This window comes from Etheostoma spectabile, unplaced genomic scaffold, assembly GCF_008692095.1.
Source record: "Etheostoma spectabile isolate EspeVRDwgs_2016 unplaced genomic scaffold, UIUC_Espe_1.0 scaffold00003711, whole genome shotgun sequence".
In the NCBI taxonomy this organism is placed as follows: Eukaryota; Metazoa; Chordata; class Actinopteri; order Perciformes; family Percidae; genus Etheostoma; species Etheostoma spectabile.
Genome location: NW_022603063.1, coordinates 26330 through 44021, shown reverse-complemented (window position 1 = coordinate 44021; position 17692 = coordinate 26330). Strand labels below are relative to the sequence as shown.

General features: G+C 40.0%; 1 protein-coding gene across 1 annotated transcript; it reads right to left on the bottom strand.

The window, feature by feature from the left end:
* Positions 1-10363: 10363 nt before the first annotated feature.
* Positions 10364-12003, bottom strand: LOC116676762 (uncharacterized). Its single transcript, XM_032507666.1, has 3 exons — positions 11673-12003; positions 11280-11482; positions 10364-11125 (listed from the first exon to the last, which is right to left on the bottom strand). Exons 1-3 carry the CDS (start codon positions 12001-12003, stop codon positions 11036-11038), a joined length of 624 nt encoding a protein of 207 aa, XP_032363557.1. The 3' UTR covers positions 10364-11035.
* Between the last annotated feature and the right edge of the window lie 5689 nt (positions 12004-17692).

Sequence of the window (17692 nt, the reverse complement as noted above, 5' to 3'; positions counted from 1 at the left end):
TCTATATCCTACATTTAATTCTCGTGCTCGTGTTTCTCCATTCCTGCTTTTGATCAAATCCGTCTTGACAAAGTGTTTTCAGTAGTTGGTTTCTGTGTGTCTCCAACAGTTGTGTCCTATTAGTAGTGTTCTTGCTTTTATGATGTAGATGGAACGACAGGAAGTACAAATCCCATTGACTTCCATCCATAAGGATTTTGATTATTAGCTAGTATGTCTAAACTATCCGAGATAGACTGACCACAACCTCGGATGTTGTGAAGGCCACGCATCTGCATGAAATCAACCCTGTTTTAAGAAAAACACGATTTATTCACGATCCTTTGGCTAAATACTACCCTACCCACAATACTTAGCGTCACAGTGACATATCTGATTGGTGGAACTTGCTGTTACCATGGAAATGTTCAATGCACCTGCAAACTCACCAACAGCTCTATTATATGCTGCTTTGACAAATTCTATGCTTTTCAGATTTTACACAAACACATGTTACGTTTATAAAATATAAATAACTGTTAAAGATGTTATGAAACATCTATGAAGTTGTTGGAATTCAGCTTTTAATAAATTGACCCCATTAAATGCTGCATAATGCATCACTACTAATATCAAAATAAATTTTACTTGCTTTCTGCATATTTTTCATCATTTCTTTTTTAATTATATTGTAGCTGTTTCTGTATATTTTTCAACATTTAGGTAAATATATTTATCAGATCCAACTCTGTATCTGAATATTAGGACTGGGATCAGGGTAAAGAATTATATAAACCCCCCACCCCCCCTTCCCCTTTTGTTTTAAAATCTGTGTCCCACTAGCCTCCCAACTTTATGAATAAACGATAGTAGATTGCTGGAGTACACCATACATAGCCAATTAAATGCAAAAAATCCAAAATTCATCAGAGCCAAATGAAAATGTTGAGGTAATGGGGGGTCATCAGCAAGCCTCTCATGTCTGTTTGCACACGGAGACGCAGAGCCAACACAGGTTTTCCTCTGATGTGGGGCTTTTGTCTTGGAGCTCCAAAAACTGTACGGAGCCGGAAACTAAGGGCTAAAGTCCTGAGGTGGGAACTTGCCATTAGACAGGAGAAATATTGTACTTTTTACTCCACTATATGACAGCTTTAGTTACTAGTTACTTTACAATATAACTGAAATTTATTAAATACAATGTTTTATTGTAAATTTACCTACCCAACAGTATAACGGCCAGCTGAAATGATTAGCCGACTAAACACTTAGTTGACCGACAGAACTGTTTGGAACGTTTCCAGTTTTCTGCATTGAGGACTTTTACTTTGAATACTTTAAGGTACATTTTCCTAACATTAGTACTTTTACTTAAGTAAAAGATCTGAAAACATCTTACACCACTGACAAACACACATCAATTAATTTATGTTATTTCTTTATTGTGGTTGGAGGTTTTGGTTAAGTATACACTTCTGTTTTTGTCCATGACAATGTTATCAATGTTAAAGAAACCAACATATCGTATGTACTATGTCTGTAACTCTCTGTTGTAATCCAGTGTGCACTCTAAATATGGTCAATAATTAGGTTGTTACAGTTGTAGGAGCCTATTCTCTCAAAATGCACAAAGGAAATGGAGGAAATGAACAAAATAAAGTGTTGTTGGTGGAAAACATGCTCAAAATCTCAGAAATAAGTATTAAATCTTAGGACAATCATTTTTAATTGGCAGTAACATTCAAAGTTGCGGTTTGGTGGACATCTGACATGACGTGTATATATAATTTCCTGTTAGTATAAAGTGGTTAAGTAAATTAATGTTTTTGTATACTAACTGTTAAACCAGTATTCTGTTATGAGTGCAAGGCTACAGCACATCTTGTATATTTAATGACATCTGGTGAGACCATAATTGATGTAAAATAGGAGCAAGGTTATGGATGGCTTTGAAAGTATGTAGAAGGATTTTAAATTGTATTCTGAACTGAACTGGAAGCCAATGGAGTTGCTGAAGGAGAGGGGTCATATGATGAAAAGAGGGGGTTCTGGTGATGACACGAGCTGCTGAGTTCTGAAGAAGTTGAAGTTTATGGAGGGATTTTTGAGGAAGGCCAAAAAGGAAGGAGTTACAGTAGTCAAGGAGGGAGGTGATGAGGCTGTGGATAAGGATGGAGGCAGTGTGAGTGGTAAGGGAGGGACGGAGGCGGTTAATGTTGCGTAGGTGGAAGTATGCAGACCGGCAGATATTATTTATGTGTGACTGAAAGGATAGGGAGAAATCAAGGATGACGCCCAGACTCTTGACCTGAGGGGGAGGGGAAACCAAGTTGTCGAGTTGTCAATTGGTAGAGTGAAACTATTGATTTTGGATAGGGGGGATTTGGTGGCTACGAGGAGGAGTTCGGTTTTGTCACTGTTTAGTTTAAGGAAGTTTGAGGTGAACCAGTCTTTTAAACTATTATGTTGTCAGACATGACAGACAAACACCCTCTGCATTTGGCTGCAGACAAGACACTTTGATGGAGAAGCTCTCTCCCTTTGTTGGGCATCCATGCGTCACTATGATAGGCTGAAAGTGTATTCTTTAATCACCAAACCCTCCCATCTACGTTCCACCTTATAAAACCTTTTTGCACTGCTGCACATACATGAACCAAAATAGCAGGGGCCCAGTTCATGAAACAATTTAAGAGCACTTTTTACTTGCAGAGCGGAAATGGTGCCAGTGTCCCGATTCACAAATGACTCGCAGATTGCAGATACATTTAAGAGACTTACAGTTCTCTTGCATGCTCATGCAAAATAAAAAAAATGATTCTGTTTTTTGTACATTTTAGGCCTTTAATTCCACCGGACAGATGAAGACATGAAAGGGGGGTGGGGGGGAGGAGAATGACATGCAGGGCTGCAGGTCGGTGTTGAAACTGCAACCGCCGTGTCGAGGAGTAAACCTCTGTATACTGTACGTGCGCCTGCTCTACCAACTGGGCTAACCCGGCCACACAAGTATGGGTTCCTATTGGTTGGTAAAACAAGTCTAAATTTGTGTGAGAGAAATAGACCATATGTTGCAGATTTGGTGAAACGGGACCTCAAATCTACCATTTTGTGTTAGTCTCTGCACATGTCATTCAATCATGGCCCATAGTCTTGCTTTCCAATTATTTATGGGATTGTGGCCAGCTGGGAGATGGGCTGTGGCTTTTGACAATGAAAGAGCTTGAAAGAGACAACCTCATCAAGCAGGTCTTGGAACGGCTATGTGGTGTGCTTTTGGTGCACACCCAATTGGGATTGCCGCGTTCACACCTGCCCACACCGCACCAGCGGGGCAAACAACCTCCAATGTGATTCCACTGAACTAAACGACTCAGATGTGAAGCGCCCTTGTTGAAAATGTATAAATGAATCAGATGATCACAATTAAAAAGAAGACAGTCCATGCTGCACTGAGCCTCTGTTTTCGGAAATTTGATGTGGATTATTGTTTTGCATTGGTTAAGAATGTTTCATTTAGTCCTATTTCTGATCAGTTGTAATACAAAGATGTCCATGATTTTACAGATCCCAGTCAGATATTAGTCCATATTATTCCCATAGCGTGAATGCAGTCATTCAGTTGGCATCCCTTTTAAAGTGCTCATATTATGCTCATATTCAGGTTCATAATTGTATTTAGAGGTTGTATCAGAATAGGTTTATGTGGTTTAATTAAAAAAACACCACCCCTGTTTCTCAATGTCAAGGATCCTTCCTTGGTAGGACTAGTCCTTCCAAGGAAGGATCCTTCAGGAGTAGGTCAGAGTCCTCCTTAGCATTTGGAGAGCATGTACAATAGAACAGGCAATCAAGTGCACGTCATTGCGGGCTCCCGTCTTTGAATTTATTTGCCGCATTTCAAAACACTAGATGAAACTGTTGTGGGTGTTAACTGTGCTGTTTAATTATGCTGTTGGGCTGTAGAAGATGAATTAGCAGCCGTTTCTTAATGTCACGGAAGGATCCTCCAAAGCCAGGAGGAGGACGCTACGTCATCAACGTCCGTCGAAGGACCGTTCCAGTTTCGAGGATCCTCCAAAATCCTTTTCGTCCTTTATTCAGAAAATTTCCCATAGACAGAGAAGGATGCATATGTGTATCCTTCGCAGTCCCAAATCACCCACAATACTATGCGCGGTTCTTTGGCGGCTAATTTTATAAAATTAATAGCGGACCTCAGCGGGAGTTCGAGCGGCATCTCCGACGGTGAATTAATAATTTAAATGTAAGTAGCTTTAGTGTGTGTCATACATTTGTTATCACCTTAATGTTTTACATCAGTGTACAGCTCAACGCTTTAAAGCTTGTACAAATTGCTATAATAATTACGTGGATACACCCCGAGCTAACGTTAGCTAACTGAACCTATCATTTAACATTCTGCTGTTAGCTAGGTTGCTGTCGTTGTAAAGTTTAATGTGGCATGTTCATCTCTTTTTATATGCTATTACCGGATATGCGTAACGTTAGCAGAGATTTAGAAAGTTGGTGTATTTATCACTGGTTGTATCTGTAGACGGGAGGTAACACTGCACTGTGTTTCACTAGCAACGTTCAACGAAGGCAAACATGTATGAGTAATTTCCCATGTATGTTATAGCATTCATAACGTAAACATTTTTGTTGTTGTGTTAACTGTCTTTTAACAGGGACTAACGGAGGCGGTCACCAAGGGTGGCAAAGCCAACGACCAGCAAGGAGTCAGAGGCCAAAGAGAGATGTTGAATACATTATTTGCTATATTAAAGATTGGCATTCTAACAATAAATGCTTTAAATTAATTGGTTTGTGTGTGTCACTAAGTTTTTGGGCGTGTGTATATTTTATAACTCGTAAGGTATACATGTTTTAAAAAAGAAAAATAGCAGTTAAAAGTAGCTTGTAGTTTACTGCATACATGTAACATTAGCTTATTTTACAGCTCATGAAATGTAAAATATGACAAGCAACTTCAAGGTAAACGCTAGCTAATGAGCTACCACAGGCAGGTATGACATGCAGTAAACTGCAAGTGAGAAAGATTAGATAGTACTGTACACACACAAGCGTCAATCAACATATGAAAAGTCATAACACCATTGATAAACACCCGCTAACACAGAAAAAGGTAGGTTTAGTGTGCTAAATGGTCAAGCGTTGTCAGTTACGTTCATGTTGAAGAAAACTACACAGTGGACAACTGTATTCTGAAATATACTTGTGATACAACTGTAATCTTACCAGGACAGGTTGGATGACTAACCTAACACTTTGTCCTAGTCTGCAGTCTGGAAGCAACACCATTATCGGCAGCTGTGTCTGATCGCCGTTCATGTTGAATATACTTAATTGTGTGTACAGTATATAGTAATGTTTGAACATGTACACCGTACGAAACTTTGCAACAGCATCAGAATAATTCCAGGTCCAGGTCACAATTTAACGGAAAAAAACAGTTTATATTATATACACACGCCCAAGAACTTATTGACACAGACAAACCAATTAATTTAAAGCATTTATTGTTAGAATGCCAATCTTTAATATAGCAAAAAATGTATTAAACATCTCTCTTTGGCCTCTGTCTCCTTTCTGGTCGTTGGCTTTGCCACCCTTGGTGACCGCCTCCGTTAGTCCCTGTTAAAAGACAGTTAACACAACAGAAAGATGTTTACGTTATGAATGCTATAACACAACGTTATTACGTGGGAAAGTACTCATACATGTTAGCCTTCGTTGAACGTTGCTAGTGAAGAACTCGGTGCAGTGTTACCTCCGGTCTACAAATACAACCAGTGATAAACACACCAACTTTCTAAATCTCCCATTCTAGGAAATACCTTTAGGAGGCACATGTTTTCAGAGGCATATGTGAAGGTGTTTTACTTATAACAAAGACTTACTTTTAACAAATGAATAGCTGCTCTAAGAAAATCATTGTCTATGTAATTTTCCCATTACAGTACTCATACATGTTGGCCTTCGTTGAACGTTGCTAGTGAAACACGGTGCAGTGTTACCTCCCGTCTACAAATACAACCAGTGATAAATATACCAACTTTCTAAATCTCTGCTAACGTTACGCATATACGGTAATAGCATATAAAAAGAGATGAACATGCCACATTAAAGCCCATGTTACAGGTTTAATTTTCCAACAAATTTGCACTTATTGATAGTTGGTATTAAACATTCAAACTGTTATCCACTGTATATGATATTGAAAAGAATCACAAAACATAAAATAACACGAAAAAGTAGGTCATATTTTACAGTGGTTTGCTTTTCTCCCACAATGCTTTGCATGACGTCACACAAGGGAGACGATAGGCCAGCCAGCTTAGAGAGACCATAAAGAGTTACGAGAGAGATGGAAGACAACAGTGTAAGAAAGAGTGTTCAGCAACAGATTATGGATAATACATATATACATAGACAGCCTATATATATATATATATATATATATATATATATATATATATACACATATAGATAGATAGACAGTATTGATAGATATATTTAGAGAGAGATAGATAGCTAGCATACCGGTATAGCTAACGAGCTAGCTAGCTATAGGTTAGCTAGCTAGGTAGGAAGGTGGGTACAATTTGTCCGTGTTAGGCAGGCAGATTTTTCAAAGATGGACGTAACCAAGAACTCAAAGATCTGAAAGTGAAACACAGCTTAGACGGGGAATGTTTTTTTGGCTTTTCACAAGTTTAGAGCTAGCTAACGCTACGCCGCCGGACGTTAGCACAACAGCGTTAGCCTAGCCTGCTAGGTAAATATTACGACTGCCTTTGGTGTTGCCTATATATGCGTCCATGTTGTCAACATCATACGTGCGGCATTAGTGCACCTTTTGTACCATAATTGTATTGAATGGAATAGTAAGCTTCACTCCTACGAGATGGGTGGGTTTTTGTTACGTTACACACAAAGCTAACTAGCTATAGTTAACCTGTACGGATGCTAGCGGATATAGCTAACGTTGTGTAGCCAGCAACTTCGGCAGTAGAGTTTCGGTAAGCTAACCACGACAGCGTTGTCGCCCACAATCAACCTGCAGTGATGTTTGAAATAGAGACACGCATATCGTTTCTATTCCCGGAGATCCTGGACATTATTTTCATTTATGAGGTTAAAAATAAATGAAGAGTAGCCCGAGTGTATGAGCTTCCCGACCGGAGGCTCACTCGCCTACACCACCCGCTCTCCACTGCAGCTTCGCCGCCACACACAGGCACACACACACCGGCCAAACAGCAACACGTTTTCACCGGAGGATGAGGTAAACACTTAGAATTAACACTCGGGATGCTTTCTATTCCTATATCTAGATAAGTGTACCAGTACTTATCTGAACTAATAACATGATCCCTGTCACTAGAGAAAACGTTGACGTTCACTCACTGCTATTCACTGACAGTAAAAAGTAAAGTCATCGGATGCACTGCTGCGTTGCTAAATAAAGGAGATGAATGAAGGAGACTTCCCCACAATCTTGACAATTCCTCATTTGCCCTCTCACATCTGTCAGGTTCGTAATTATTCGGCTGCTGGCATTTCCTCCTCTTCCTCATCCCAGTCAGTCGCCATAGTTCTAGTGCCAGGCTGAGACTTTACTCCCTTGAGTGACGTCATCGCCGAATTGACCCCAAAAACTAACTTTTAAAACTATTTGGAGACATTTTTAAAAATGATATACATATCTTGAGTGCTTTTTGTACCCAATAATCAACAGTGGTGGTTAACTTGCAACATGGGCTTTAAACTTTACAACGACAGCAACCTAACTAACAGCAGAATGTTAAATGATAGGTTCAGTTAGCTAACGTTAGCTTGGGGTGTATCCACCTAATTATTATAGCAATTCGTACAAGCATTAAAGCGTTAAGCTTCACACTGATGTAAAACATTAACGGTGATAACAATTGTACAGCACGCACTAAAGATACTTACATTTAAATTATTATTTCACCGTGAGCGATGCCGCTCGAACGCTCGCTGAGGTCTGCTATTTTTTTTCTTCAACGTGACGGCAAAGGCACGCGCATAGGATTGTGGGTGATTTGGGACCGCGAAGGATACAGATATGAATCCTTCTCTTTCTATGGGAAATTTTCCGAATGAAGGACTGAGTCCTTGGAGAAATTCGGAGGATCCTCAAAATTGGAACGGTCCTTCGACGAACGTTGATGACGTGGCATCCTCCAAATTCTGGCTTTTGAGGATCCTTCCTTGACATTGGGAAACACCCCACATTTATTTTGTACTGCACAAGAAAAGCCACACCGCCTCAAGTGTTGAACTCATTTAATCCCACAGAAGGCTATCCTTTAGATGTCAACTGTGGCAACAAAGCCTCAATTTGGTGCTTGAATGACTTGGGTGCTGAATAGAAGCACAAAGACACAGACAGGGCCTCTCACACACACGGATGGGAAAGATTATGTTTACCAATGTAGTTAGCTTTGATAAATTGTCACCTTATGCATATTTAACAATGGCTCCTATTTCTGCAGTGTGAGAGTGGTCAGAGTTCTCTTGAGTATTTAAACTACTGTCTCTATAGTCTCTAGTAAGAGACTTAAATTATATATAAATGTAGTAGGTTAATTAGCTACAAAATGTCCATAAAGCCAGTCACAAAAAGCCAAGATAGTAAGAACTATGTGTTGTTTTTACTGCTTATGCTGGTCATTGTGTCTGGCCCCAGTTCACGCGTTTCTTTCATTTGGATTTGTTTTCTCAAATACAAAGTCTGACAACCATCCGTGCTCTGAAACATAGATAGACGGGATGCTGTTATCTCTTGCAGCTATCATAAGCCTTATAGAACAGACTGATATTTTCTGTATTAAGTGCTAATATTGTTGTATTGGAATTTTAAAAAAAAAGAAGCTTTATTTATGAGCATCCAATGAATTTGATATTTATGTAGTATTCCAAGAGTTAGTTGCTACAACATTTAACTTAACTGGATTAGATTTTGTTGAACCAAGATATTGGAGGGAAGGGTACATTAAAAGTTCACATTATTTTACAGTATATTTCTTATAATCATAATTTATAATTAAAGCTTTCCATTATAAAATCAAATACGTGTCTTCACTTAGTGTAGCTGTAGCAGCTGTTCCAGTTCCTGGGCTTTCTATTGCTGTTGATGTGGCCATACTGACTGGCGTTATCACACATACGTACTGAGGTTTGGTCTTGATATCCCGTCACTAAAGAGACTCTCTGATAGGACAAATGTGCCATTTAATGATCTGATTGCCCTCATTATTTCACCACTGGCTGGAACAGATATGACCCCTGATCTTGTCTTGAAGGTGATTGGTCAATATGCTGGCATAGCAGCATTAATGGTAGCAGAGGAAGGATCCAGATTCATTCCAATTCTTGGAATCCCATTAGCAATGGGCCTCTCTTGTATCTCCACCTACAACATTCTCAAAACCATCCTCGACGTGCTCGCTGAGGACGCTCATAGAGTGTTGAACAAGGTCCTGCAATCAAACACCTTGGGGTGGTATTGGAAAGTGAATAGCAATGTCATTGGATGGCACATTTAAAACTGCAGTGTAGTAAAGAGCTTTTGAATGATCTTTATGCGTAGATTTTATTGTATTTCTTTATACGAATCATAATATTGTATTTTAACTGCAGATTTTAGGAAACATGCATCGTACGCTTTGCAGTTGATCTCTCTACTGTATGTATCATTTACTCTAATAAATCAGATATTAATAAAAGCCTAAAAGAACGGTAAAACATACCTTTTTATACTTTAAAGGAAGTAATACTATCCCATTTTTTGTATGAATCAGTTTTTTTTTGGTTTGTGATGCATTGCTATTATAAAGTACTGTGTATAGAACAGATACAGTATTATTGCTAAATATTACTCTCATGTTGAAATGAAAAAAAACTTTGAATCTTTAAATAAAAATATTTTGAAATGGCTATGTGAAGGACAGAATTCCCCAGCTGTCTAAAACTACTACAGCATAACTAAGAGAGACAGGGTAAAGAGAGGAGCCTGGTCGGGCTAGAACTCTCCCTAACTGGATCGGGCTGTATGCCAAGTCTCCCTCTAGTTTTATTATATTCTCGATTATATGATAGATAGGGATAGATGTGATCTCTTTTCCTGGTTCCCGTCAGAACACGTTCTGCAGCATTCTGGATCAGCTGAAGAGTCTTTATGGACTTTTTCGAGCAGCCTGATAGAAAAAGAATTGCAGTAATCCAGCCTAGAAGTAACAAATGCATGGACTAGTTTGTCTGCATCATTTTTAGACAGGATATTCCTGATTTTTGCAATATTACGTAGGTGAAAAAGGCAGTCCTTGAAATTTGCTTTATGTGATAATTAAACAACATGTCCTGATCAAAGATAACTCCAAGATTCCTCACATTGGTGCTGGAGGTAGTTTGGCTTCTGACAAGGCTGACATCTACCTATCTGAATGGCCCCCTTCTTTCACCGACTCTCTCCCTGCGGCTGCTCTGACAACATGCTTACTCCTGGCTTTCATGTGTGGCTAGAATGACCTTTTACATTGGGTTGCAAGTGTTTTATTATGCTTATTTCCTAGTAGAAAATGTTTGTTGGGGGAGAAAAAAATAAATTGTTAGTCATTTTTTTTCACTATATGAGCTATAGTTCACAGTCATTAGGTGATATTTCTTTTTCCAGCTTTTTAAGATGATAAACATTACATAATGTATTACAGCTCAACTTCATTATCATGTCAGCCTTATATTTCTATAAAGCTGTGAACAACATAGAATCAGCAGACATCACCAGAGTTATATCTTCTAAGGAAGAACCTAATGTCCACAACATTATCTATATAACTCCAGTCACCAGGATGTCATCCAGGTACACCGCCACCAGTGGAATCCCCCGCAATAGCCCCTCTATGGTCCTCTGGAATATGGCTGGTGCGGAAGCAACCCCAAAAGGCAGTCCGTTGTACGTGAACAATCCTCGATGTGTGTTTACTGTCAAATATTTTTTTACTCATCATCCAGGAGTATCTGCTGGTACGCGTGACTCATATCCAACTTGGGGAACTGTTTTCCTCCTGACAGTCCTGCAAACAGGTCCTCTACTCTGAGAATAGAATGAGATGAGATGAGATTCAACGTTATTGTCATTACACATGTACAGTACATTGCAACAAAATGCAGTTATAGGTAGGTATAGGATATTGTTCCAATGAGGAAACTGTATTCACAGTGAGCTTGTAGTCTCCACATAACCTTACAGTTCCAACAGGCTTCAGAATCGGAACAACAGGTGCTGCCCATTCTGCATATTTCATTGGTGTGATTATGCCTTCTTCCAACAGTCTGTCTATTTCTTCGTCCACTTTTGCCCGCATGGCATAAGGTACAGATCTGGGACGGAAGAATCTTGGGACAGCGTTAGCTTTTACATGGATGGTGGCTTTGGTTCCTTTCAGGGTGCCTAGGGGGTGCGGAGGGGCGAAAAAGAATGCAAGATTAAATAACTGTACTGTCTCGCAGTACTTGCCCTTGTACGCTATTTGCAGTGGATTAAATCGTTTTTGACCTAATTATTTTGCACTAAAATGACACTCGTCCGTCAGCTCTGATAGCATTGTAAAATGTCAGACATTTCACTTCCTTGTACTTACAGTCTGTTGCAACATGCTTGGATCCCTTGCAACGGTAACACTCTCTTGTTGCTACTCTGAATGTACCCGCGTCCTGTGGGCCGTTGTTGACATTGAAGTGCTTTACTGTTGCACCTGGGTTTTGCAGATCCTGTGCATTCCTATTTGCGGTCTCCGCTGCCACAGCAGTTGACAATGCTCTGTCAAATGTTAAATCTGTTTCTGCTAGAAGACGTCTTTGAATCAAATCCTCATTTATTCCACAAACGATGCGGTCCCTTAACATCTGCTGTAACGTGTCACCGTATTTGCAATCCTGAGCTAGCCGACGTAGCTCTGCCACATTCTCCATTACGGATTCATTATGCTTGAGATTACGGCAATCAAACTTGTATCTCTGCATGATTTCACTCGGCTTAGGATTGAAGTGATCTTTCAACAGGCGTACCGATTCTTGATAAATTTTATCTTTTGGCTCTCCTGGGCTGAGGAGGTTTTGTATCAAGCTATGTGTCGATGCTCCCACAACGCTTATGAGTATGGCTCTCTGCCGATCTCCGTCGTCAATCTGATTTGCCTCAAAAAACTGCTCCAGTGTATTTCACAATACTCTTCCCAAGTCTGGTTTCTTACATCGAACGCTGCTAGCGTGCAAATAGTAGCCATCTTGTCACTTTAAATTCACTCTCTCCCCTTTCCAGCCAAAGAAAAGTATGCGGTAACCTGCAGCTCCGACGTCCAATGCCACCCAATCCACCGGCATGAGCTATTGATTGGCCATGCTCACGCAGAAACATGTTAAAATATGGCAAAGGCCTACTATGTTTACAAAAAATGTGTAGTCTAATGATTTAGAAGTATCCAAGAGTCGCTGCTCATAGTTTCTCTCAGAGTAAAAGCAAGATCATCAGGTCAGACATACAAGCAGAGGAATGATCATGCAGCAAAGACACTGCCCTAAAACAGCACAGAAGCCAGACTTCTTGAATCTCTTCCATCGAGAAAGCTTCTTCTTCTTTTTTTTGGTCTGTTGTTGACTTTGATTCTGTTCAACTTGGGGTTTGAGAGTCTCCTTTGGCGGTTGCATTACTTCCTTGAGCTGACTGGCAGCCTTTGTGTTTTTGCGGGCTTCTGTCTGCCGGTTCTCTCCTTCATTCTGAAGGGCTGGATTTTCTTCTTGCAGACTCTCACCAGCGTCCACGCAGATTCCAGTTGCCTCTTCTTTCTGACTCACAAAGTCCCTTGGTTGCTGGGCAGTCACCTCTTTTAAGGCTTCTCTCTGTGGAGCCTTCATTTCCTCCATCTCCTTCTTAAGGGCTGCAAATTCTTCTTGCAGCTCCAGGAGCTTAGCAGCTGTCCCAAGCTTTACCACCTCCAACTCCTTCTTGAGGGCTCCGATTTCTTCCTTCAGGCTTTGGTCTTTTGAGACTGCCTCAGTAATTGCCCTTTCTTCCTGCTGTTCTGTGAGCACCTCTATGTTGGCTGACACGACCGGAAGCGCTGTGGGGGACCGACTCAGACTTTTGATTTCTTTCTTACATTGCTGGTTGCTGGCGGCCACACTGAGTCTGTCCAAGAACTCATTTTTGTCCCTTTCCATCTCCTTGATCGTGATTTCTAACTGCAGCTGCAATGTTGATGGATCTTCTATATCCTCCATTTCATTCTCGTATTTCTCCATTTCTACTTTTGATCAAATCCGTCTTGACAAAGTGTTTTCAGTAGTTGGTTTCTGTGTGTCTCCAACCGTTGTGTCTGAGTAGTACTGTTCTTGCTTTTATGATGTAGATGGAACGACATCACTTTTGAGCCGCATCATCATCAATGCACATCAGAAGATGAAAGGCATTCCAAAACTTACTGGGAGTGACATATCTGATTGGTGGAACTTGCTGTTACCATGGAAACGTTCAATGCACCTGCAAACTCACCAACAGCTCTATTAATAATAATAATAATAATACATTTTATTTAAAGACGCCTTTCTTGGCACTCAAGGACGCCGCACAGGGAATCCATAAATTAAGAACAGCAAAACCAATACTATACAACAGCAAAACCAATACTATACAACAGCAAACAAATACTATACAACAGCAAACAAATACTATACAACAGCAAACAAATACTATACAACAGCAAAACAAATACTATACAACAGCAAAACCAATACTATACAACAGCAAACAAATACTATACAACAGCAAAACAAATACTATACAACAGCAAACAAATACTATACAGCAAAACCAAGACCAAAACTATACTACAGCAAAACAAATACTATACAACAGAAAAACAAATACTATACAACAGAAAAACAAATACTATACAGCAAAACAAATACTACACAACAGAAAAGGCGGCTTTGACAAATTCTATGCTTTTCAGATTTTATACAAACACATGTTACGTTTATAAAATATAAATAACTGTTAAAGATGTTATGAAACATCTATGAAGTTGTTGGAATTCAGCTTTTAATAAATTGACCCCATTAATTGCTGCATTATGCATCACTACTAATATCAAAATAAATTTTACTTGCTTTCTGCATATTTTTCATCATTTTTTTTTTAATTATATTGTAGCTGTTTCTGTATATTTTTCAACATTTAGGTAAATATATTTATCAGATCCAACTCTGTATCTGAATATTAGGACTGGGATTAGGGTAAAGAATTATATAAACCCCCCACCCCCCCTTCCCCTTTTATTTTAAAATCTGTGTCCCACTAGCCTCCCAACTTTATGAATAAACGATAGTAGATTGCTGGAGTACACCATACATAGCCAATTAAATGCAAAAAATCCAAAATTCATCAGAGCCAAATGAAAATGTTGAGGTAATGGGGGGTCATCAGCAAGCCTCTCATGTCTGTTTGCACACGGAGACGCAGAGCCAACACAGGTTTTCCTCTGATGTGGGGCTTTTGTCTTGGAGCTCCAAAAACTGTACGGAGCCGGAAACTAAGGGCTAAAGTCCTGAGGTGGGAACTTGCCATTAGACAGGAGAAATATTGTACTTTTTACTCCACTATATGACAGCTTTAGTTACTAGTTACTTTACAATATAACTGAAATTTAGTAAATACAATGTTTTATTGTAAATTTACCTACCCAACAGTATAACGGCCAGCTGAAATGATTAGCCGACTAAACACTTAGTTGACCGACAGAACTGTTTGGAACGTTTCCAGTTTTTTGCATTGAGGACTTTTACTTTGAATACTTTAAGGTACATTTTCCTGACATTAGTACTTTTACTTAAGTAAAAGTTCTGAATACATCTTACACCACTGACAAACACACATCAATTAATGTATGTTATTTCTTTATTGTGGTTGGAGGTTTTGGTTAAGTATACACTTCTGTTTTTGTCCATGACAATGTTAGCAATGTTAAAGAAACCAACATATTGTATGTATTATGTCTGTAACTCTCTGTTATAATCCAGTGTGCACTCTAAATATGGTCAATAATTAGGTTGTTACAGTTGTAGGAGCCTATTCTCTCAAAATGCACAAAGGAAATGGAGGAAATGAACAAAATAAAGTGTTGTTGGTGGAAAACATGCTCAAAATCTCAGAAATAAGTATTAAATCTTAGGACAATCATTTTTAATTGGCAGTAACATTCAAAGTTGCGGTTTGGTGGACATCTGACATGACGTGTATATATAATTTCCTGTTAGTATAAAGTGGTTAAGTAAATTAATGTTTTTGTATACTAACTGTTAAACCAGTATTCTGTTATGAGTGCAAGGCTACAGCACATCTTGTATATTTAATGACATCTGGTGAGACCATAATTGATGTAAAATACAAGACTGAAAGAGTGTTGGATTGACGCTGTCATATAAACGGCTTCAACAAACTTTTATGTAACAATAGGTTATTTACAAATAAGCAAGCTGGAACCTGCTGGGTTTTGTGTCTAGTTTTGAACCGGGGGAGAGAGTTGATATTGCGGAGGTCAGGTGGGAGTGAGCTCCAGAGCTGGGGAGCAGAGCGGCTGAAGGCTTTGGTCCCCATGGTGACAAGTCGAGCTGGGGGTACAGTGAGGTGGATAGAGGAGGAGGATCTGAGGGAGCGGGAGGGGACGGCAATGTGTAGGAGTTCAGATAGATATGGAGGAGCAAGGTTATGGATGGCTTTGAAAGTATGGAGAAGGATTTTAAATTGTATTCTGAACGGAACTGGAAGCCAATGGAGCTGCTGAAGGAGAGGGGTCATATGATGAAAAGAGGGGGTTCTGGTGATGACACGAGCTGCTGAGTTCTGAAGAAGTTGAAGTTTATGGAGGGATTTTTGAGGAAGGCCAAAAAGGAAGGAGTTACAGTAGTCAAGGAGGGAGGTGATGAGGCTGTGGATAAGGATGGAGGCAGTGTGAGTGGTAAGGGAGGGACGGAGGCGGTTAATGTTGCGTAGGTGGAAGTATGCAGACCGGCAGACATTATTTATGTGTGACTGAAAGGATAGGGAGAAATCAAGGATGACGCCCAGACTCTTTACTTGAGGGGAAGGGGAGACCAAGGAGTTGTCAATTGGTAGAGTGAAACTATTGATTTTGGATAGGGGGGATTTGGTGGCTACGAGGAGGAGTTCGGTTTTGTCACTGTTTAGTTTAAGGAAGTTTGAGGTGAACCAGTCTTTTAAACTATTATGTGTTTCTATTGTCGGACATGACAAACACTATCTGCATTTGGCTGCAGACAATACACTTTGATGGAGAAGCTCTCTCCCTTTGTTGGGCATCCATGCGTCACTATGATAGGCTGAAAGTGTATTCTTTAATCACCAAACCCTCCCATCTACGTTCCACCTTACTGCTGCACATACATGAACCAAAATAGCAGGGGCCCAGTTCATGAAACAATTTAAGAGCACTTTTTACTTGCAGAGCGGAAATGGTGCCAGTGTCCCGATTCACAAATGACTCGCAAATTGCAGATACATTTAAGAGACTTACAGTTCTCTTGCATGCTCATGCAAAATAAAAATAAATGATTATTTTTTTTGTACATTTTAGGCCTTTAATTCCACCGGAAAGATGAAGACATGAAAGGGGGGTGGGGGGGAGGAGAATGACATGCAGGGCTGCAGGTTGGTGTCGAAACTGCAACCGCCGTGTCGAGGAGTAAACCTCTGTATACTGTACGTGCGCCTGCTCTACCAACTGGGCTAACCCGGCCACACAAGTATGGGTTCCTATTGGTTGGTAAAACAAGTCTAAATTTGTGTGAGAGAAATAGACCATATGTTGCAGATTTGGTGAAACGGGACCTCAAATCTACCATTTTGTGTTAGTCTCTGCACATGTCATTTAATCATGGCCCATAGTCTTGCTTTCCAATTTTTTATGGGATTGTGGCCAGCTGGGAGATGGGCTGTGGCTTTTGACAATGAAAGAGCTTGTTTGGGTGCACATCTCTGTTGACATTTTTCCTTTCTGAAATCCCTCAGCTATAGCATACTGGAAATAGCTTAATTGCAGTGTATTTCTGTGAGAGAAACACTGTAAGCTACTACAGTTTGCTGCTCTGCTGCATTGCAGAATGCAAAACACACCTGACCACAGGAGACATTTAGCTCACACTCGTGGAGTATATATGAATGGTGCAGTTCGAGGTCAGATCACGCTCTCACCGCACACATCTCGCTTAAGAGTTCGATTGAAAGCTTACCTGAGACGACCTCATCAAGCAGGTCTTGGAACGGCTATGTGGTGTGCTTTTGGTGCACACCCAATTGGGATTGCCGCGTTCACACCTGCCCACACCGCACCAGCGGGGCAAACAACCTCCAATGTGATTCCACTGAACTAAACGAGTCAGATGTGAAGCGCCCTTGTTGAAAATGTATAAATGAATCAGATGATCACAATTAAAAATTTGATGTTTGATTCGTTTCGGTATCTGTGTAACTCTCGTAGGTGTCCCCCTTACACAACTCCCATCCATATAGGTTCCTACCACATGTATTATCGAAGTTGTTGTACTACAATCAGAGATATAAAATGGATAAAAAGGCCAACACAGC

Coding starts and splice junctions, on each gene's coding strand:
- LOC116676762 (XM_032507666.1), bottom strand. CDS start 12,003: ATGGAGAATGTGGCAGAGCTACGTCGGCTAGCTCAGGATTGCAAATAC. Junction 11,483..11,672: donor CAAGCATGTTGCAACAGACT/GTAAGTACAAGG, acceptor CGCACCCCCTAG/GCACCCTGAAAGGAACCAAA. Junction 11,126..11,279: donor TTCTGAAGCCTGTTGGAACT/GTAAGGTTATGT, acceptor TTCTATTCTCAG/AGTAGAGGACCTGTTTGCAG.